This window comes from Ranitomeya variabilis, chromosome 4 (assembly GCF_051348905.1).
Source record: "Ranitomeya variabilis isolate aRanVar5 chromosome 4, aRanVar5.hap1, whole genome shotgun sequence".
Taxonomy (NCBI): Eukaryota; Metazoa; Chordata; class Amphibia; order Anura; family Dendrobatidae; genus Ranitomeya; species Ranitomeya variabilis.
Genome location: NC_135235.1, coordinates 90,110,041 through 90,132,561, shown reverse-complemented (window position 1 = coordinate 90,132,561; position 22,521 = coordinate 90,110,041). Strand labels below are relative to the sequence as shown.

Genomic DNA, 22,521 nt, shown 5'->3' with positions numbered 1-22,521 from the left:
GTAGGCTCGGAGCTCTTCCGGGACCCTAGAGTCGCCCCTCTCCACAAGTTGCCCCCCAAGACTGCATAGGTGATTTAAGTGAGACAGCCTGCCTTAGACTGACTGCCCTGCCTCTGTTTAGAGTACTGCTTGAAGCTGAATGTTAAGATACTCTCTCGGCGTTCCGGCCACCGGTTGTGCGCCTCAGTAGGATGTTGCCTCGGTCTTATAGCACGACTCCTACTGGTGTTCTCCTTATTGCGTTGATCTCGTTTCTCACTCAGCACAATTCATCTCGCTTCTGATCCTTCCTTGGGCACCGCCGCTATCCTGAGCAGGCACGGTCCCGTTACGTTCGCTCAAATTGCCAAGCCTCTGTCAGGATCCCACCCCTGACAGAGACCCTACTGTATCTTCCCCTACAACACCCTCTGCCACAAGGTGTTGCCTGGTTCCAACCAAGTCAGCTTTCTGATCTAACTTCCTGCCTGACCCCCAGTTTACCCACTATGGTGGGGAGTGGCCTAGTGAATAGAACCCTTAGCTCCCCCCGGAGGCCCGACTATGAAATGTATTGGTGTCTGTGATACCTGATCAGATGAACTCCTTCAGTGCCATCAGACGTGCCATAGCTCCCCTTAGCGGCGGAGCCACAGTACTGCAACGACCAGGACTCTGGGGCGCTGCACTCCCCCCTGGTTAAACACAGTACTCCGGGACTGGGAAGAAAACAACAATACAAGTTAGCAAAAAGACATACAGTTTTGTTGAGTGCAATAACAATAAGTAAGCTTGAACAGAGCTTCCCTTTATGGGAGGTGAGGACGCTTGAACGTTACAAACATGGTTAACATTATAAATTACAGGCTACAAATAACTCCTGTTACCCAACCGGGTATTCTACTTAGTGCAAACGTTTGCATAATAAGTTAACATTGTCCTTAAGGATGTACACTCTAAATCCGCTAAAGACCTTCTTATAATCACATTATAAGGCAATTTAACTTTTACATTCTCCTTTTTTAAATCTGCAGGGCCGCCTGTCCTAACGGCACCAGACCTACTGCCTCTCCTTTCTTACAGGACCGCTCCTTTCAGTCCGAGCCTTCTGTCTTTTCAACTACTATACACAGTATAGAACATAACATTACTTTCAGTTTAAGAGCACCGAGTCATCTCTACATGACTCCTAAGAGGACTCAGGGTTTACCTTCTGTCCTCGTTGTCTATCAACATTATCAAACATTTTCTATAGAACATTAGACCTTCTCATTATCTTTCAGGGAACATCATCAGCATTTCTTTACAATTAACTAGTTGGATACATTTAACTTTTTCTCGCAAACATCATCGCTTTCTCTTTATCAAAACATTATTGCTATCTCTCAGTCTTAAAGCAATATTACTCTCTTAAGTGCAACACATAAACATCCCCTTTAAGAGGGGACCAAGTCTCTATGAGGTAGCATATCTTCTCGAGCTACCAGTTCGTACTCAGCAAAGGTTCCAGTGTGGTATCTTCACAAAGAGTCCTTTTTGAAGTAAAACCAGTAGGGAGCACCTTTAATAAGGTGCAACTATTTACAAAGAGTTTGTATCATGCACTGTTCATGATTCCAGCAGTTCTTTCAACAATGAGGAGACATGAAACAAAAGCAAAAACACAGAGGAAGGGATCCCGGGTAAACAAAGGGATCCCTTTAAGAGTTAACCCTAGACGGGTTTAAAGCAGCAAAAAGCAGGGAAACAAGCAGTTAACTATTTACATATCCATGGCATGGAGGTTTACTCTCGCTCTGGCGGCCGTAGCTCCGCATAGACCTCGCTCGGCAAGGTGATCGGCGAGATCGGGGCCCTTAAGAAGTGCTCCATACCCGGGGCCTGATCCCAGGGTGTAAGGCGCTGGATTTTATAGGTCCCAGGGAGAGGGGGTGCCGCGACGGGGCCCATCAGCAGCGCCTCTGCTAGCGGGGCAGGGTCGTTCTTCATACCTGCTTCAGATGCGGTCCCTCCGGTGCTGATCTGCTCTGTCTCCGCTGGGATCTGGAGCGCTGGTTGCAGGGCCTTGCTTTCTGGCTTCGGAGCGCTGGAACTTCTTTCCTGCTCCGGACCAGACGAGGCTGCCGACAGACGTCTGGTGAGGCTCCCGATGAAGGTCTTCTTCCACCCGGCCTCAGTGCTCAGCTGCGTCCGCCGGGGTCGGTCGCTGAGCTCGTCCACTCCGGCCTGCAGGAATTCAGCATCAGCGGTGGAGGCCTGGTTGCGGTGCCCCTCCGGGTGGCTGGGGGAGTCCTCTGCTCCGACCCCACGCTCCGGCTCCGGGCGGCTCGCCATGGCGTCCTCCATGTCGCTCGCTCCTTCTTCCTGGTCCTTTTCCCGCTCCCTCCTCCGTGGGCGGTTTCGTTTTCTTTGTCTCTGCCCACCATTGAGGATCAGGAGGCGGATCTCGGCTGCTGACGGACACGTCCTCAAGGGGCCGGAATATTTAGACTGGGCGGCCATTGTCTTTTGCGCTCTTCAGCTTGTTCACGCCCACTTCCACGCCCTTCTTCTTCTCCTGCGCTCTCCTTAGCGCTGTAATGGCGGCGACTTTTGGCGGGAAGTTTTGGCGGTAAATGGCGCAGCACAGTCTTTACAATAAAGTACAGTCCAAGCACTATAAATCACAGTTCCAAGGCACACATGACCTGATTCTTCAGGCTTAAGTAGATCCTGTTCGTGACGCCAAGTTGCAGCGCCCCCAACGCCGCAGGGCCGAGGGGTACCCGGTACCGGGCCTCTGAGTCTCTGCTCTGGGGGTTGTCACGGTGGCTAGGCCCCGGTCCATGACCCTGCCGTGGGGCGCACAGCAAATAATTGATATGAATGGTGCGGATGGTGATGTGGTGCCGTAGTGGTGCAGTGCAGTAAATAACGAGGACACCAGGTTGCTGTCTCTTTACCTCTTTACTGAAGATCTCTGGGTCCTCAGTCCGGAATACGGTTCACCAGGCTGCGCAAGTCCGGCCGGTCCAATGGCACCTCCAGAGTTCTCTTCACAAGTGGAAATCTGTGCCTTCCCCCTAGCGCTAGGTGTTGCGGTCCTTCCCTGCTGTGCTTACAGAAAGTCCCCACAACTGTTGTGTCTGTTTCTTAAGTTCCCTCACAACTCGATTAGATGATGTTCTGCTAATCCTCCGTCCCTCCCTGATGTTCTGGTTGGGACGGCACCCGTTTGACGGGTAGGCTCGGAGCTCTTCCGGGACCCTAGAGTCGCCCCTCTCCACAAGTTGCCCCCTAAGACTGCATAGGTGATTTAAGTGAGACAGCCCGCCTTAGACTGACTGCCCTGCCGCTGTTTAGAGTACTGTTTGAAGCTGAACGTTAAGATACTCTCGGCGTTCCGGCCACCGGTTGTGCGCCTCAGTAGGATGTTGCCTCGGTCTTACAGCACGACTCCTACTGGTGTTCTCCTTATTGCGTTGATCTCGTTTCTCACTCAGCACAATCTATCTCGCTTCTGATCCTTCCTTGGGCACCGCCGCTATCCTGAGCAGGCACGGTCCCGTTACGTTCGCTCAAATTGCCAAGCCTCTGTCAGGATCCCACCCCTGACAGAGACCCTACTGTATCTTCCCCTACAACACCCTCTGCCACAAGGTGTTGCCTGGTTCCAACCCAGTCAGCTTTCTGATCTAACTTCCTGCCTGACCCCCAGTTTACCCACTATGGTGGGGAGTGGCCTAGTGAATAGAACCCTTAGCTCCCCCCGGAGGCCCGACTATGAAATGTATTGGTGTCTGTGATACCTGATCAGATGAACTCCTTCAGTGCCATCAGACGTGCCATAGCTCCCCTTAGCGGCGGAGCCACAGTACTGCAACGACCAGGACTCTGGGGCGCTGCAGTTGCGCTACACTACACTGCAGCCGCATCACAGTAACTTTACTCAACAAGTTCAGAGGTTCCAGTTACAGTACAGCACATGTCAACTTTATCAGTTTTTCCAGCCTGAAATCTCTCTTAGTTTCCTAGCATTTCTGGCACCTGAGACGGTCTTTCCGTTCCCATGCTTTCTGGCCTACTTCTCTGTCCTGGTTTCCCATCTGACTCTACTTTCTGAGAGATGAAAAAGGCACCCGCTCCCATACCTAGTTCGGGCCGTTGTCCCCAGATATCCTGGGAAGGGCTGCTGAAAGTAGTGGCGGCCATCCACATGCTGCTCTTCAAAAGCCCACTGGCCTAATCTGCCTTTCCTCTGTCACTTGTCCAACTCTATCTCTTTCTGACTCCCAAAAACCAGGAAATATCCCTATTATATCTACTCCTACCCCTCCTAACTGTGAAAATCCCTAAAGCCTTAACCATTTCTATGTTAAAACCATTTAACTTCCCATACTAGTGTGCCATCCACTTCACTATATTCATTCCCATACATTTTGAAGAACAGAAAGAGGGACAGATAATGTGGTGCGTGTAGCGTGTCACGGCAAATTTTTCTCACGTTCCCAACAATACCCCAATCCACACCCATTTACCATTTCTATCTCCATGGCAGGAGGAAATGTCAGAGGGGCGCTGGCAGTGAGGGAAACTCAGCAGACGCCTGAGACTACAGGACATAGACCCAAATCCGTGACTTTCCCCTGTATCCAGGACAGTGGGGAGTTGAGATGAATGGATCGATTCACGAGTCTTTGATCCAGCGTGCAAGTCAGTGGTACCTGGCGGCTGGACGGGAGGCCGCAAATCTCTTACTTTCCGGAGTCCCTGGGGCGGCTTTTGATTAGCCAGAGCTGGTGGGACGTCATCTGTGTGCCCTGCTCATCTCTCAATGACACTCGCACATTGTAAAAATTACAGATACTAACATTTTTCGGACATTTTTCTATTTTTTTTCTCTGCCCAAATGTCACCTGGAAATCAATAGGAAAATATCAACTACACACTATGGTGTATTTTTTTGTGGCCAACCTTCACACCTATCGTATTTTTCTTGAGTCCCAGATTTTTTTTTTTTATACAGAATGGCCTATGACAGTGGTGTTTTTTCATGCTTATCCCATAAATGCATACATAAAATACCTGCAATAAAATATAAAAAAAAATTGAGAAAGGTATGACAATCTTGAAAATCTTTTTTTGCAAGCCAGATTAAATTAGTAATCATCTAACTGAATGTTTGTTTTTCTCATCATATTAACTTATCATCTTAATTTTGGCTAATGAGTTGTGGGTGATCATTCACTTTGAATATGCAAATTGCCTCTTCTGAGAAAAAGAGGACTTAACTCTATAGCGCCACTTGTTGGAAGTAGCGATCCTACAAGTCAGTCATATTATTGGACATTCTTGTAGGTTGGACTTATTGCACTGGCACTAATAATCCTTTTTTTTTGTACATAATTTACCCAATTTTCAGAATTGCACATTTAGATTAGCAATAAGGATTGTGCTGTATAATTTTAGGTATAATGGGCAATGATGTCATCTGCAGAACATCATGAGAAAAACTGCAGAAAGGTAGAAGGAGCTCTGGTGCAGAATAGCCTGCTGAACTGTTACCTTTGTACTGATATGGTGTACATTGAGCATGTGAAAGCATACTGTAACCAGCAACTGGTTAGAAGACCCTGATATGAGCAGAGGTATAGCATGTGATGGGATTAGGAGCATTACATACTGAGCTGAGCTATCACCGAGGAGGCTGTGGAGGAGATGCCTGCACTCCACTCTCTACACTCCAGAAGCTCCTGTAGACGCAGCCCCTCTCTGCCTGTGTCTTGCTCCCTCTGTGCCTCTTTCTGACGCAGATAATTGGAAATCACCCTGTACCAGGGCTTAGCTCTCTGAAATCGTAGTCATTCTGACGGAGGGAGGGATTTTTGTTCTTCTAGTTGGAGATCATGCATGCAAATACTCTCTGGCTCTGCCTGTGACTGCTGCCACTCTCTCTAGTAATCACCCTGGTGAACATCTACTTCTCCAGCAGCTGACACTTTCCAGGACCTCAGTGTGGTGGTGACCTGTAGACACTGGTAGCTCCAGGGCGCTAAGGAATTTCAGGCACAAAGGCAGCATCTGTTTACGATTGGAAAGGTGGATCTTCTTCAGCGTTAGGGACCTCCTCGTTGGATGGAAGAAGTGAGAAGCCTTCAGAAGACTGTGATTCATTCCTATACAGGGGTCCCGGGGATTTAACTGCAGAACGGATACAAATACCTTCACAGGGAGCTGGAAGTCGAGTAGGAAGCTTGACCGCGGACGCGAAAGGGAACTTCTTGTAGGTGCACTGGGCGTCCGAGAGAGGATCACGACCTGTTGTGCGCAAAGTAAGTTGGAGAAAGTAGGAAGAGGTTGATCCTTCTCTGGAGGGGGTTTATATTGACCGGGAAGACGACGAAGGGAGAAGAGAAGGCAGCAGGAGCCCCTGCCGGGAATATGGGCACATTGCGGGACTTGCAGTACGCTCTGCAGGAGAAGATTGAGGAGCTCCGGCAGAGGGATGCTCTCATCGATGAGCTGGAGCTGGAGTTGGATCAGAAGGACGAGCTCATCCAGAGATTGCAGAATGAGCTGGATAAATATCGTTCTGTAATCAAACCTGCAACCCAACAGGCTCACAAACAAACTTCCAACACCTTAGGGGAGCAGAGGACCAAGAGGCAGGCAATCTCAGCTGAGCCAACTGCTTTTGACATCCAGGATCTCAGCCATGTCACTCTTCCTTTCTACCCCAAGAGCCCACAGTAAGCAGCAATGTGTCCTTGTAGCATCCTGTCTGTGCTAGTTCAGTGCTCTCTGTATTGTCTCTGTCCATCCACCTGTGTATAGACGACCTACTGCACCTTCTACTTTCCATTTCTTTCTTCATCCTCTGCAGTAATGTATAACTAACACTTCTGTCTGGGCTGTTATGCACATTTCTTCCCCCCAAAATCCACAGTAACTGCATCCATCTATATGTTGTTGTCAAATGTCCAGGTATGTGAACCTACATACTTTTTATGTTTAACAAATATATGTTATATGTCAAATATTGTGCAACTTATTTCTATCTAGATTTATGCCTAGCCCATCTCATTGTGCTGGGTATCAAATGTGGGCACTTGCCTAGATGGGGTTAATGTAAGCATGTGCAATGCTGCTGGTATCAGAGCAGTTGACACTTACAGTATTGATGCCCATGGTGGAGCACTTTACTAGAAACTTTGTGACTTAGGCATAAGGAAGAATTTTTCTCTACTTGCTCTTTTTGTGTAGGATTTATTTTTATTTATTAAAATCACAGATGGGTGTGCCATAGACTGGCATTGCGGTGTCAAGAGTCAAGACCAAGCCAGGATGTATATGACCAAATAACGTGACTTCAGCTTCATTCTTTCTGAAATATTATCCCTCAATGTTAATAAAATGTAAATAATTTAATGAAAACTTAGACATCAAAGACAACACAGTCCATCAATATCTCCCATGTGGGTAGATTATCCTGTAGATCAAGAGGCGTGTGCTCCAAATTATTCCAGGCGCTGAATATTTTTCATTTCCACCATCCGGATCTGTTATTAGGGAAAATGACTTGAAATAGAGAACAATTTGCTTGGCTGAGTGATGCAACTTATGAATCTATGTGACCCTCAGTTTTACTCTTTCCAATGCGTCACTTAACTTGTAGACTTTGTATCAGATCCAAGTAAACACAAATGACCACAATAACTAGTAAAAAACAGAATTTCACCAGATATGGCTATGGTAAGGATGGTCTACTAACGTAATACACCTTTTTTGTAACAACAGTCCAATACATTGGTCTTCAGAGGGATATTATTCTCTATTTACTGGTGCTAGCACAAGATGACGTGACACGTGGGTTGAACATTCATCGTTTGCTGAGTATCCGGCTCTTTCACTTATATCTATTATTTATATCAATTGATGAAACACTGGAACATAGCATGAATATATTACTGACATGAACACCTATGTGACGACACTGTTACACACGTCAATCCCAATAACTTATGTCCAAGGAGTTGAAGAATCCATTGGATGACGAGCTTTAGGTTAACCAAGGACAACCCCAACAATGGGTACATCATATTGTATTGGGCTCTGACCGCAAGCACAGATAAAACCAAACACTCCATTGAAAGAGCATTAAGACCAATGGTTTCTGACCTTTTGCTCTCCAGTGGTTGCACAAACATAACTTCCAGCACACATGTTGCAAATTGTAGCTGTATGACAGCTCCAGGTGTGACTCCATGAATTTGGGTCACATAATGTACACCGGAAACATACAACAAATGCTGTGCAAACTACACATCCATACACATAGACACCACATACAAACATACACATGCCCATAAACAACACAAACAAGCTTACACACAAGTAAACACAAACACACACCACCAAGAGGCATATACACAGAAACATATACACATACACAAAAACACACAGAGATACACACACCACACACAAGCATACACACACAAACACATGCACAAACATGCATTCACATTATGCACACTCATCTTAAACACACACACAGACATACACATACACAATGCTACACAAGAAACACAAACATACACACATAACACACAAGAATACACACAAACTTATACTCACCACAAACACACTTCACAAATAAACATTCACAAATCACACACAATCACTCATCACACAGAAACATGCATGCATCACACACCAACATACACACATCACAAACAAGCATACATACACACAACACACACAAACATACATATAGACAACCATACTCAAATACACACATGCACAAATGTACACACATAAGCATATACATACAAACATACACACCACACACAAACATACACCACACACAAGCATACGCACACAAAACATATACACATACACAAACATACACACATCAAAAACATAGACATCCATGCTCAAACACACATAAACATACACCACACACAAGCATACACACACAAACATATACACACATCAAAAACATAGACATCCATACTCAAACACACACAAACATACACCACACACAAGCATACACACACAAACATATACACATACACAAACATCACAAAAAACATAGACAACCATACTCAAACACAAACATACACACACACACACAAACAAACATATACAAATGCACAAATATACATATTTACCCACATCAGACACACGCACACACACACACCCATACACAAATACCACGTACACCCCACCACTGATTCTGTGTGTAAGTCGCCCATTTTCCTCTTTTGCTTCTTCGCACTTAGACGTATTACAGGGAACACATGGAGTCTGAAAATAGGATGAATTGCTGCTATCGGTGTGCTATCAACAGCAAACGGGAGAATCACCTCTCAGCAGGTTAACAGGTAGCGAAGCACAATGATTCCGCCTGAAAGTAGCTTCGATTTGCTAAACACTTTCCGATCACGGCTCGCGGTAACAAAAAGAGAAAAATGTTATATCACTCCATTTACATGGCAGATCTGCACACTCCAAAATTTGGGGCTTTTTTTTTTACACAATGCAGTTCATCAGGTTCTTCTATAGTCAGCCAGTGCTGAATGCAGTTTATATAATCACAGCGTGGGTTAGCTGAATGCATTCCCTAGAGAGTGTGATAGAATCCTTCAGAATTAAGCTCGAACAGCAGGGACAGTTTATAAAATCCTTGGGGATTGCCAATGTCAATCACTAAAAGAATGCTAAACCACATTGACTTTACCTCTCGTGCTTTCATTAGTTTTTCTGCAGTATCGCCCATCAGTTAATATGTCAGGGCATTGTGCAGATATTTACAGCTTGATGTAACGTATAGGATTCTACACTGGTTGCTTTTGTGCGTTTCCGGGATAGTTACTCTGAGCCTATCCTTGCCTTATATTATGCCATATGTCCTCTTCATTAGGCGATAAAGAAGCACCTTCTTGGAGTAATTGGGTATGATTTCCGGGTAGGATTGATGGCAGAAAACAATTTATGTCCTTATTGTTGCTGTTGGCTGATTCCAAGGCATGACCATATTCTGTTCCGTCTGCCTAGCAATGGAGGTTATGCCTGGTTCCCTAGCAACAGGAGGCTAACATTGGAATGTTGTGCTCTGAGGCATGGAGTGATCATATTCCTACACTTCTCCATTCCACACCACGTCTGTCTCCTGCCTATCAGCGGGACCCTTTCCATTTCTTCTTGTAGACTCACCTGTCTGCTCTTATTCCACGTTTTATGTCGGGGGTCCCTGTCTCTGTTCTGTTATGCCCTTTCATTGTGCTTTAGTCTTTCCAGTCACATCAGCCTCTCGCAGTTCTATTATTTTTTTCTGAATACCTGTACGTTGCTGTAGTGTTGGGATTCCATCTCCTATTATACCATGTTAGATGTGCCACCATTGGGTGTTATTTTTCATTATTCTGTTGAGGCCATTGAGGAGCAAACATTTCAGAACTTTACTCTTTTTTTTTTTTTTAACTGAATTAGAGATAAAATATTTCTGACATTTCAAGAAACATGTAACATAACCAGTAGATTACAGTTGCTTATAGTCCGGGGACTAACGAACAACTTGTTGCACAATTGCTATCATGAGCCAATATCCCAGACGAAAACTTTGACTACAGCATCCGATGAATGATAGCAGGAATCAAGAAAACAGCGCCGCCTTCAAAATGATAGATATGTGCTGACTTCGTCCTGTAAGGTCCTCCAAGGGCACTGTGGGAGGTTTATGGTCATTCCCTGGTTGTGATGGTGGTTTCAGGCAGAGAATAGTGGCACAACACCAGCTTGACGTCACTTTACTTGGAAGTTGGAAGTTGGTCACACCTAAGACTATACCAGGACTTTTAAAGAGGTGATCCAGTCACAAGAAGTTGATGACCCATTTCTACAATAGGTCAGCATGATCAGTTTGGTGTCTGTCCAAAATCTGGTGCTCCCACCAATCAGCTCCGCCAGAGTTTAGATGTAGACACTGAATACAGCTGTGCTGGGCAGCTGCAAACAACGTGTAATGGCCGCTGCCAAAATTTGAAAAACAGAGAATACACACATTGCTCATCTGCTTTACTTACACACTGAATGAAGCTGAGCTCCGATCAAGATTTGCTTCCAACTGTTTACAGACAACTTCTAACCGTCCATGTTGGTGACACTCAGCTGTTGCTGCTCTTACGTCCAACAAAGGCTGAGAAAGCCAGGGTCACATGAGCGTAGATTTTCTCATGCAAAAGAATCAGATCGATTATGTAAATGACACTCGGATGAAACTCTGATCAGTGTCAGCTTAGTGTGATCCCATTCTTTCAGATGAGAGAATTGTATAACAGGAGAAGGATAAGATTTCTCCATCTTCTCCATTGTGTGAATCCACGGATATCAAACTGCACTCGGATGCCATTCGAATGCAGTCCGATCTTTTCCACGCACCCATAGACTTTAAATGGGTGCCTGTCATTCGATTTGTGCAGCAACTGGCAGCCGGCTGCAATGTTTTGCTCATGCCAAATTGGCATGAGAAGTAGAAGCTGATCAGCATTGCCCTATAGAATAACATTGGTCCAAGTGTTTTCTGATAAAACATCGGATAGCACTCGTCCCATGTATACACTCATGTGAGCGAGCCCTAATATTAGGAAGGCTCCCACCCTGACACTTTGGCATCAATTCTTCTTGGCTCTACTTAGGCGAAACACCACAACTACGAACATTAGTGAATTCTACCCATCTGGTTATACAACACATTCAAAACCAAATAAACACCCAATAACATATCTAGCAAATCAACCTCATCACACAATAAATGTGAGATGATGCGTTGAATCAAAGATATGTAACTTTGAATGGTTGCTCCATTGAAAATATTATTCCTCCAAATACTCAGGAACGCAAAAAATAAAAAATCTATGAGCACTTTCTGTCTGTCTTGTGTTGAAGTCAATCACTGCGCTCAGTGGCTCTCGCTATGTAGATGGCACTGAGCGCCATCATCGCTATAGCTGAATGACAAACACTGGACTAGGAGAGTGATTACAAGCTTCCATGTTTTTATTTTTTGCGGGTTCCAGAGGAAGAGACTTTGAAATGCAACAACTTTTTTAACACGTTTGGACCTCGATATAAAATGATTTGTAGTATTGCAAAGATAATTTTTGGACAGTTGTGGTTCCAGGGTCCTTGTGGCTGCCACCTCCTCACCCCCTATATCTACCGTCCTGTGTCGAATGTACTTTTCATACTTCTCATTACCCTCATTGTTGTGAAACATCTTTCCGATCAGAAGTGTTGTCCCTCTGACTCATTCTTTACATTTTTCTGTAACTTACGTTGTCACCTTTATGGGGACAACAATAATCGTAGTTGGTCCACTGTCTCTTGGCTCATTGTCTCGGAATGAATGGCATGAATATATTCTAGCCATATTGATATTCTTTTATCTGAGGTGAGTGAGATGATTTATGAATATAATTTTCCTTTATGAGTTCAATAATGAGACGGACTGTCTCGAAAAAGCCCAAAGAACCATAAACTGTGAATACAAAGACACGCTGATATTCTCCTATGTCACATTGCTCATATTTTTTCTCATTTGCCTGTCATGTATTTATATCTTTTGATCCTATCAATGAATTCACTGTCTGCAGAACATTTAAAGGAAATTGTCTTCTGCTATTCTGGAGAAAGTATCTAACCCAAGTGTCACGTATAGCGCACAGTGATAGTTTATACCGAGAATAGGTCCGTTTGGAAGAAAGGGAATGATCCTTTCAACCTGTTCCTGAAAAGGTTTGCTCTGAACAAACAGGGCATCTGTCCTTTGAAATTTCTAGGCAATTTTTTTTTTTAAAGGAAAACAAGTCTATAAATATGAGACACCGCCAGATAATTACACGTGAAGTCATACTTTTAGGTTTAGATTATCAAGCAATGTTTTATTATTAGATAACTTTTACCAAAATATAGAATGTCAGGAATGCCAATATTTTAGAATAGATGGATATTAATACCTGTTTTTATAATTGTAGACTCTTTAGGTTTCCTTTGGGAAAGTTGGCATCAAGGTGACCATTGCTGATATGTTTGTTGGCTTGGATCGAGCAGCGTGCGTCCGCTGTCAGGTGTGAGGGACGAGGGAGACTCCATATTGGATTTATTAATTCAGGCCCAATGTATTATCCAGAGATCTCCTTCTGCCCCCCTGAACTGTGGCCCCCAGCTATGGGACAAGTACCCAAGTTCCCAAAAGAACAGGTACTTGCCATATGGCCAGAGAATTAGAGGCCACGTGTTAATTAAGGCGAACAGAGTTAAGGAACAGAGTCCGGACCCCCTGCTGTCTTTTGTGCAAGATGGCCAACATCAATCAGCTATCAATGGAAACCCTAGAGCGGGAAGCACCGACACCTAGAGATGAATTATGAGAGCACCGTGCATCTCAGGGTTAAGTCCACCAAAATTCTGGGAGCCCTCCACCCCCCCCCATATATTAAGAGGATAAAAACTTTGATGGGAGGAGGAGTGCTTCTTTAATATCGGCTCTTATATGCATTTTGAATCAAATACTTGCAATATCTTTCCCACTCATGTGATGTCCAATAAATATATCTTTGTTGCATCTATTCGCTGAGTTTCACAGTTTTCAATATGTTGCCATGGTTACAGATCACTAACAAGTCTTGTGTGCTGTCTTATCTCCAAGTCTTGTGCTACTCCTGATTAACTACCTGAATTACATACCAGAGTTTCTGTACATCCACAATTCAGATTATCCCTAGCAACTCAGCTCCTATAACACAGGGATGGTAGCGAAATATTTTTTTTTCTACATCAGATTATCTAGGTTGTCTTATAAATGGAATATGTCAGCAAGCTTTTGCTATGTAATCTGACAGAAGCCTGGGGTAGGGACAGAGACCCTTATTCCAGCGATGTATCGCTTAGTTTTGTGGGTGCAGCAGTTAGGATAGAATCACAGTTTTCTCAGCTGCAGTTCTCTGAATGTTGAGCCCTGTATAACCCCGCCCACATCACTGATTGGCAGATTTCTGTGTACACTGTGTAGTGATAGAGATCTGCTAATCAGTGCTGGGGACAGTGGTTGGACTAGGATGCACAAGGACAGTTGTCCTGTAGTGATAATTTCCTGCTGATAAAACACTGATTTAATTGAAACTGCAAAACTCAGCCCAGTAAATGACACATCACTGGAATTAGGGTCTCTGCCCCTGCATTATGCTGCCCTCAGATTACAGAACAACCTGCTGCTGGCATATTACCTATAAAGACATTATATTTCTAAAAGTGAATGACTAGATGAAGCTATTTGAGCCGGCAAGGATTTATGGAAGATTTCATGTCAGAAATGTGCAGAATTTTGAATGCAACACTGAGTTATAATACAGGCTGTAAGTCAGGGTCAGTGTAAGAAATCTGTATCAGAGGTTCAGATTCAGTCATGGATGATGGCTCGCACTTCTAGTCTCTCCGTCCAAATAATGGATACAATGATGGAACCGGACAGACCCCGTTATTAGTCAGTGGGGTCCATCAGGAAGCGATGGTGTGTGCCGGATCCGACACTATTTAAGTTCCTATGAGGGAGCAGAAAACTGGAAATGACAACTCAACCTAAGTAATGCAGTGTATTGGAAAAACTTGTGTGAACTGTGAAATGGTATTCAGTCATAGTTTACACCCATAGGTGGCTGTGTGGTGGGAAGGTGGGGTCAATGGTCGGAGCGCGCACCACCGGAAAGAAGTTTATTTAAGAGAAATTTACATTTCTATTTCTACCTTTGAAAAGCAGCACATAATATCTGTAATCGGCGGGAAGTTAGGAAACATTATCGTCCTATCTAGGCTCGTGGGAGCTGCAGTTGCTATGACAGCGAAAGATGCAGCACATTACAGCGGATCAAATAGTCCAGCGGACGTTATCTGCACTGCAGGGGGCATCACTCTGAACAGGGGGCATCACTCTGTACAGGGGGCATCGCTCTGTACAGGGGGCATCGCTCTGAACAGGGGGCATCGCTCTGTACAGGGGGCATCGCTCTGTACAGGGGGCATCGCTCTGTTCAGGGGCATCACTCTGTACATGGGGCATCACTCTGTACAGGGGGTATCGCTCTGTACAGGGGGCATCACTCTGTACATGGGGCATCACTCTGTACAGGGGGTATCGCTCTGTACATGGGGCATCGCTCTGTACAGGGGGCATCACTCTGTACATGGGGCATCACTCTGTTCAGGGGCATCACTCTGTACAGGGGGCATCGCTCTGTACAGGGGGCATCACTTTGTACAGGGGGCATGGCTCTGTACAGGGGGCATCGTTCTGTACAGGGGGCATCACTCTGTTCATGGGGCATCGCTCTGTATAGGGGCATCGCTCTGTACATGGGGCATCGCTCTGTTCAGGGGGCATCTCTCTGTTCAGGGGCATCGCTCTGTTCAGGGGTCATCACTCTGTTCAGGGGGCATCGCTCTGTACAGGGGGCATCGCTCTGTATAGGGGCATCGCTTTGTACATGGGGCATCACTCTGTACATGGGGCATCACTCTGTTCAGGGGCATCACTCTGTACAGGGGGCATCGCTCTGTACAGGGGGCATCACTTTGTACATGGGGCATGGCTCTGTACAGGGGGCATCACTCTGTACAGGGGGCATCGCTCTGTACAGGGGGCATCGCTCTGTACAGGGGGCATCGCTCTGTATAGGGGCATCACTCTGTACATGGGGCATCACTCTTTTAAGGGGCATCACTCTGTACAGGGGGCATCGCTCTGTACAGGGGGCATCACTTTGTACAGGGGGCATGGCTCTGTACAGGGGGCATCACTCTGTACAGGGGGCATCGCTCTGTTCAGGGGGCATCGCTCTGTACAGGGGCATCACTCTGTACAGGGGGCATCAATCTGTACAGGGGGCATCGCTCGGTTCAGGGAGCATCGCTTTGTTCAGGGGGCATCGCTCTGTATAGGGGGCATCCTCTGTTCAGGGGGCATCACTCTGTACAGGGGGTATCGCTCTGTATAGGGGGCAGCGCTCTGTTCAGGGGGCATCGTTCTGTACAGGGGGCATCCTCTGTTCAGGGGGCATCACTCTGTACAGGGGCAGCGCTCTGTATAAAGGGCAGCGCTCTGTACAGGGGGCTTCGTTCTGTACAGGGGGCATCACTCTGTTCAGGGGGCATCGCTCTGTACTGGGGGCATCGCCCTGTTCAGGGGTCATCGCTCTGTTCAGGGGGCATCGCTCTGTACAGGGGGCATCGCTCTGTACAGGGGGCATTGCTCTGTATAGGGGCATCGCTCTGTACAGGGGGCATCGCTCTGTGCAGGGGGCATCGCTCTGTACATGGGGCATCACTCTGTACAGTACAGGGGGCATCGCTCTGTACAGGGGGCATCACTTTGTACAGGGGGCATGGCTCTGTACAGGGGGCATCGCTCTGTACGGGGGGCATCGCTCTGTACAGGGGGCATCGCTCCGTACAGGGGGCATCGCTCTGTACGGGGGGCATCGCTCTGTACAGGGGGCATCGCTCTGTACAGGGGGCATTGCTCTGTATAGGGGCATCGCTCTGTACAGGGGGCATCGCTCTGTGCAGGGGGCATCGCTCTGTACATGGGGCATCACTCTGTACAGTACAGGGGGCATCGCTCTGTACAGGGGGCATCACTTTGTACAGGGGGCATGGCTCTGTACAGGGGGCATCGCTCTGTACTGGGGGCATCGCCCTGTTCAGGGGTCATCGCTCTGTTCAGGGGGCATCGCTCTGTACAGGGGGCATCGCTCTGTACAGGGGGCATTGCTCTGTATAGGGGCATCGCTCTGTACAGGGGGCATCGCTCTGTGCAGGGGGCATCGCTCTGTACATGGGGCATCACTCTGTACAGTACAGGGGGCATCGCTCTGTACAGGGGGCATCACTTTGTACAGGGGGCATGGCTCTGTACAGGGGGCATCGCTCTGTACGGGGGGCATCGCTCTGTACAGGGGGCATCGCTCCGTACAGGGGGCATCGCTCTGCTGTACCCCAGGAGGGATGCTGCTCATTTTTTTTTTTTCCAGGTTTTAGGCACATTGACCAGTAAATATAGATGCTTTTAAGCTCCACGCTTCTCTTCGCATAAAGATTTTTTCATGTTACAGATTATTCTGTATAGATTTACAAAATTGTACTACGAGTTGAATACACTATGGTACATAATATTCGTTAAATACCTCACCTAAGGTCCAGAAATCGCACTAATCCGGCATGGGAGATAAATACAGGTGCTTCTCACTAAAGTAGAATATCATCAAAAAGTTAATTTATTTCAATAAAAAGTGAAACTCATATATTAGATATATTTCCAGTGTTTATTTCTGTTAATGTTGATGATTATGGCTTACAGCCAATGAAATCTCAAAAGTCATTATCTCAATAAATTAGAATAATTAACAAAAAATACCTGCAAAGGCTTCCTAAGCGTTTAAAAAGGTCCCTTAGTCTGTTTCAGTAGGCTCCACAATCATGGGGAAGACTGCTGACTTGACAGATGTCCAGAAGGCAGTCATTGACACACTCCACAAGGAGGGTAAGCCACAAAATGGCATTACTAAAGAACCTGGCTGTTCAGAGTGCTGTATCCAAGCATATTGCCATAGACTTCAAGGCAAGTTACACATAGCATGCGACTTGTGTGCGTCTTATCTGCAACTTGGCTGTTTTATTTCTAACAAAATTGCAGCTCTAAAATCCAGCAAATTGCACATAAGTCTCACAGATTTTTTTTTGCGTGACTTTCCTGTAGATCAATTGTTTTTTTTCTACTTCAGAATGTCGTCTTGTAAAGATGTCATACTGTATTTCTGAAAGTGATGACCAGATCAAGCTACATGTACATACTGAGCCAGCAAGCATTTCTTGGAGATTTCTTGTCAGAAATGTACGGAATTTTGAAGGCAATTCTGAGTTATAATACGAACTGTAACTCAGGGTCAGTACAAGATTGTTCTTATCTGTATGAGAGATTCAGCCGTTATTCCAAATTCAGCCATGGATGATGGCGCAGTTCGATTCTTCCTGTCAAAATGATAGATGTCATAATGGAACCCAACAGGCCCAGTTATAAGCCAGTGAGGTACATCAGGAACCGATTGTGTGCGTCATGTGGCAGATCCGGCACCGTCATTTTCAGTTCCTATGACAGAGCAGAAAACTGTAAATGACAACTCAACCTAAGTAATGCGATGTATTTGATAGATTATCCCTACGTGTGAAGTTTAAGATGGTATTCAATCATTCACTATACCCATAGATAGATGTGTGGTTGGAAGGTGGAGTTAATGGTCGGTGCACCTCAATAAAGGGGGTTAGGCAACCCAAACGTTTCCAAATGCATTGGATTTTCTGATGTTGGTTGCAAGTCACTATATACTTCAAAGAAAGTTGCACGCGACATATGACTTTTGTGCGACATGTCTGCAACTTTGCTGTTTATTTTTACTGCAAAATCACAGCTCTAGAATAGTCTCACAACAGCAAGATGCAGACAAGTTCCACAGATGTTTTTGTTGCTTGACATTTCTGAGAATTGCTGTCGTGTGACAATTATTGGCATATAGCCCAAACCATATATTTATTCAGTCAACCATATGCAATCATGTATTTGTGTGTGTGTAGCATGGAGTGTGTGTGGCATAGTGTGTAACATACAGTGGGTATAGTATACAGTGTGTGTAGCATAGAGTGTGTGTGTAACATACAGTGTGTGTAGCATGGAGTGTGTGTAACATACAGTGTGTGTAGCATGGAGTGTGTGTAACATACAGTGTGTGTAGCATGGAGTGTGTGTAACATACAGTGTGTGTAGCATGGAGTGTGTGTAACATACAGTGTGTGTAGCATGGAGTGTGTGTAACACAGTGTGTGTAACATGGAGTGTGTGTAACATACAGTGTGTGTAGCATGGAGTGTGTGTAACATACAGTGTGTGTAGCATGGAGTGTGTGTAACATACAGTGTGTGTAGCATGGAGTGTGTGTAACATACAGTGTGTGTAGCATGGAGTGTGTGTAACATACAGTGTGTGTAGCATGGAGTGTGTGTAACATACAGTGTGTGTAACATGGAGTGTGTGTAACACACAGTGTGCGTAGCATGGAGTGTGTGTAACATACAGTGTGTGTAGCATGGGATGTGTGTAACATACAGTGTGTGTAGCATGGAATGTGTGTAACATACAGTGTGTGTAGAATGGAGTGTGTGTAACATACAGTGTGTGTAACATGGAGTGTGTGTAACATACAGTGTGTAGCATGGAATGTGTGTAACATACAGTGTGTGTAGCATGGACTGTGTGTGACATACAGTGTGTGTAGAATGGAGTGTGTGTAACATACAGTGTGTGTAGCATGGACTGTGTGTGACATACAGTGTGTGTAGAATGGAGTGTGTGTAACATACAGTGTGTGTAGCATGGACTGTGTGTGTAACATACAGGGTGTGTAGCATGGAGTGTGTGTGTGTAACATACACTCCGTGCTACAGACACTGCATGTTACACACACACACTCTATGTTATCCACACTGTATGCTACATACACTGTATGTTACACACATTCCATGCTACACACACTGTATGTTATACACACACTCCATGCTACACACACTGTATGTTACACACACTCCATGCTACACACACTGTATGTTACACACACTCCATGCTACACACACTGTATGTTACACACAGTCCATGCTACACACACTGTATGTTACACACACTCCATGCTACACACACTGTATGTTACACACACTCCATGCTACACACACTGTATGTTACACACAGTCCATGCTACACACACTGTATGTAACATAGTGTGTAGCATGGAGTGTGTGGGTAACATACAGTGTGTGTAGCATAGAGTGTGTGTAACCTACAGTGCGTGTAGTGTGGATTGTGTGTACCAGTGTTGAGTGTGTGTGTGTAGCATGCAGTGTGTACATAAAGTGTTTATAAAGTTTTATAAAGTTTCCTACTTCACAACTTTCTCATGGCGGAAAGCTGCTTTCCCCTCCCTCCATTTTCCACGAGAAGTTCTCCAAGACCCCGGAACATTACAGTAAATTGTTTTTATGAAATAAAAGTAGATGAAGTGAGAACATTTAGGGCTGTGCTGTGTGAAGTCTTCCAGCTGTGCCTGTGGACCAGTGCTGTGTATTTCTTCTACCACTCACTGTTCCCCTTTTGCCCTTGGAATGATTTTTACTGGTGAGACAGCAGACAGTGCGGAGGGTATTATTACAATCTGCCTCCCCAGTGCTCTTCCTTTCTGTCTCTCCCTGTAGGTTATTCTCAGGCTTCTGCTGGTTTAGCTGGGAGCCCTCTGTGCTCTGTCCCTTGGGAACACAATCTTAGCCATAGTTAGTGATATTTTATCCTTTTAAGGGAAATAGTTGGAGTTGGCTCTGGAGAGGGAGGCCGCGGAGAAATAGCAACACCCAGTAAAAGAAACAGAATTGTCACATTCATCTTCAACCCAAACACATGACTGGAGCGATTTCAGCACAGTGCAAACATTTTCATGTCATTTCCAAACTTTTGTAATTAACGACACTGCTGCAAATGTGGGAATCAGGATAACAGTGTGGGGGAGTGTGGAAATGACATGCTGAATTCTAAAGCAAACTTTCTGTTCCTTATCTAGGCCAAATGAAATTATTTTTGTGTTGGAAAACAAGTGAGGGGCACACACATTGCGCTGCCAACTTATCTGTCTTTTCTCTGTGGCTGTAAGCGAGTTGATAAATGGGTAGACATTACTAATTGTTTCCAATAGTTATTTTCAAATTAATCATTATTTCTTGCTTCGCAGTTTGCCAAAGCATTCTCATCCATGTTACTTTATATGAGCAACGTAATAATTATTAGAATTGCAAATACTTTTGATAACTGTAAGCTCCTTATGATCCGTGGCAATGCCAAGTTCTTTTTTTTTTGCCACCAAATGAATTATGAAAATATATTCTGCAAAGGCACACAGAGAAGAGAAGACATTGTTACCATGCTTAGTGGAAAGAGGGTATTCATTAAAATAAGTGAATAGATCATTTAATTCCCTATAATGTGGGTGGGTTGCAGCTTTGGGCTGGGCTGCAGACTTTGACCTTGATACAAGTCACGTGGACAATGATAGTCAGGTGACGTTGCTTCATTGCTACCCCATGGTGCAAGTGAATGGGGTCATATTGTGATATGCAAGGTGCTATGAGCTCAACAAAAAGCTATAATCATTTGTACTTCTTCTCCTTCAAAGGATTGTCCATAACTAGTATATTTATATCAATATCAGGTCAATGATACCTGGTAGCCATAGTGAACTGATACCTGGAACTATGGCCAACAGAAGTTCACAATGTATGGAGCCAGAAAATCATAGAACTGTAGGCTGTATATGTCACAACTCTGTGGACAGGATGCCCAGGGCCAGGGGCTCCTTCCCTGTCCCTAACCCTAGGCGCGCCCTAGCTATCTCTGCTCCCCTGATTACTTCTGATGGTGAAGATGCTGGGGCTACATACCTTGCTGAACTCCTGAGTCAGCCCTTTATCTGTCCCTCTCCCGCAAACAGGGAAGTGGGGAGTAATAGTGGGGACTAACAAAGAAGGACACACAGGGATAAATGAAAATGCCAAACATACAAATATGCACTCCTAGACAACAGAGAGGGACTCTGGGGAGAAAAGGAGAGAAAACAAAATAGGGGAGGAAGAGGACTTGCACATAGCCTTAATACCAAGCAATAGTCACAGATCAACACCCCAAATGCCTCTACCAAGAACTCTTCCACTCCATGAAAGGCAGTATAAGACTAACACTGGCAATTTAGATTGCTAAAGGTGAGTATATATTGGAGAGAGGAGTGACAAACACTTAACAGCTGAAATTATCCAAGCAGGAAAGCTTCAAGGACTCTAAGCTGAACAGTTTAACCCTTGCACTGCTAACATTAACTTGCTCCATTTAATATGCAGGAAAAGTATGTCTAATAAGTGCAAGAGTACGTGAAATCAGACATTGTGATCTTCTGGTCGCTCTCTGTTGCGGTAAACCCGTGACAGTAGAGTTGTCATTATTGGTTACAGGACCTGAGATCCATTCACATCAATGGGAGCTGAACTGCAGTACTCAGGAATGTAATCTACACAGTGTATCTAGAAGTGGTCTTCTGGCTCTGTGGACTGCAAAATTCTGCCTCCTGGTATTAGCTGAGTGGTGGGTGTCCGGGCATTAGACCCACATCAATCTGATATTGATGACCTATCTTAAGCCCAGGTAATCAATATATTAATCCCAAGCACTATACTAAGATGAAAGGAGAAGACAAATGGATAATTGCACGTTCAATGGAACCCTATGTGAGCCAAATACCTAAATCATGCGGGTTATGCCTCAAGCTTGATGGTTTGCTGAAGCATTGTGCCAAGTCAGAGAACTACTAAGAAATGTGTTTTCTTAAAATCTTAAAAATATATGTGCTTTACTCATTACATATTCCCTATAAT

At 45.1% G+C, this 22,521-nt stretch overlaps 1 protein-coding gene across 5 annotated transcripts in view; it reads left to right on the top strand.

The window, feature by feature from the left end:
• The window catches only part of PRKG1 (protein kinase cGMP-dependent 1), a 1,588,699-nt gene that overhangs the window by 332,213 nt on the left and 1,233,965 nt on the right, over positions 1–22,521 (top strand). For 2 of the 5 annotated variants that reach the window (XM_077258873.1, XM_077258872.1), the window contains exon 1: positions 5,683–6,707. The exons of 2 other annotated variants lie outside the window; for them this stretch is intronic. In XM_077258873.1, the coding sequence (XP_077114988.1) occupies positions 6,400–6,707 (308 nt within the window). In that variant the 5' untranslated portion in view covers positions 5,683–6,399. Of the gene's footprint in view, positions 1–5,682; positions 6,708–22,521 lie in introns of those variants that run through there. One more of the 5 variants, XM_077258876.1, reaches the window with a different exon arrangement.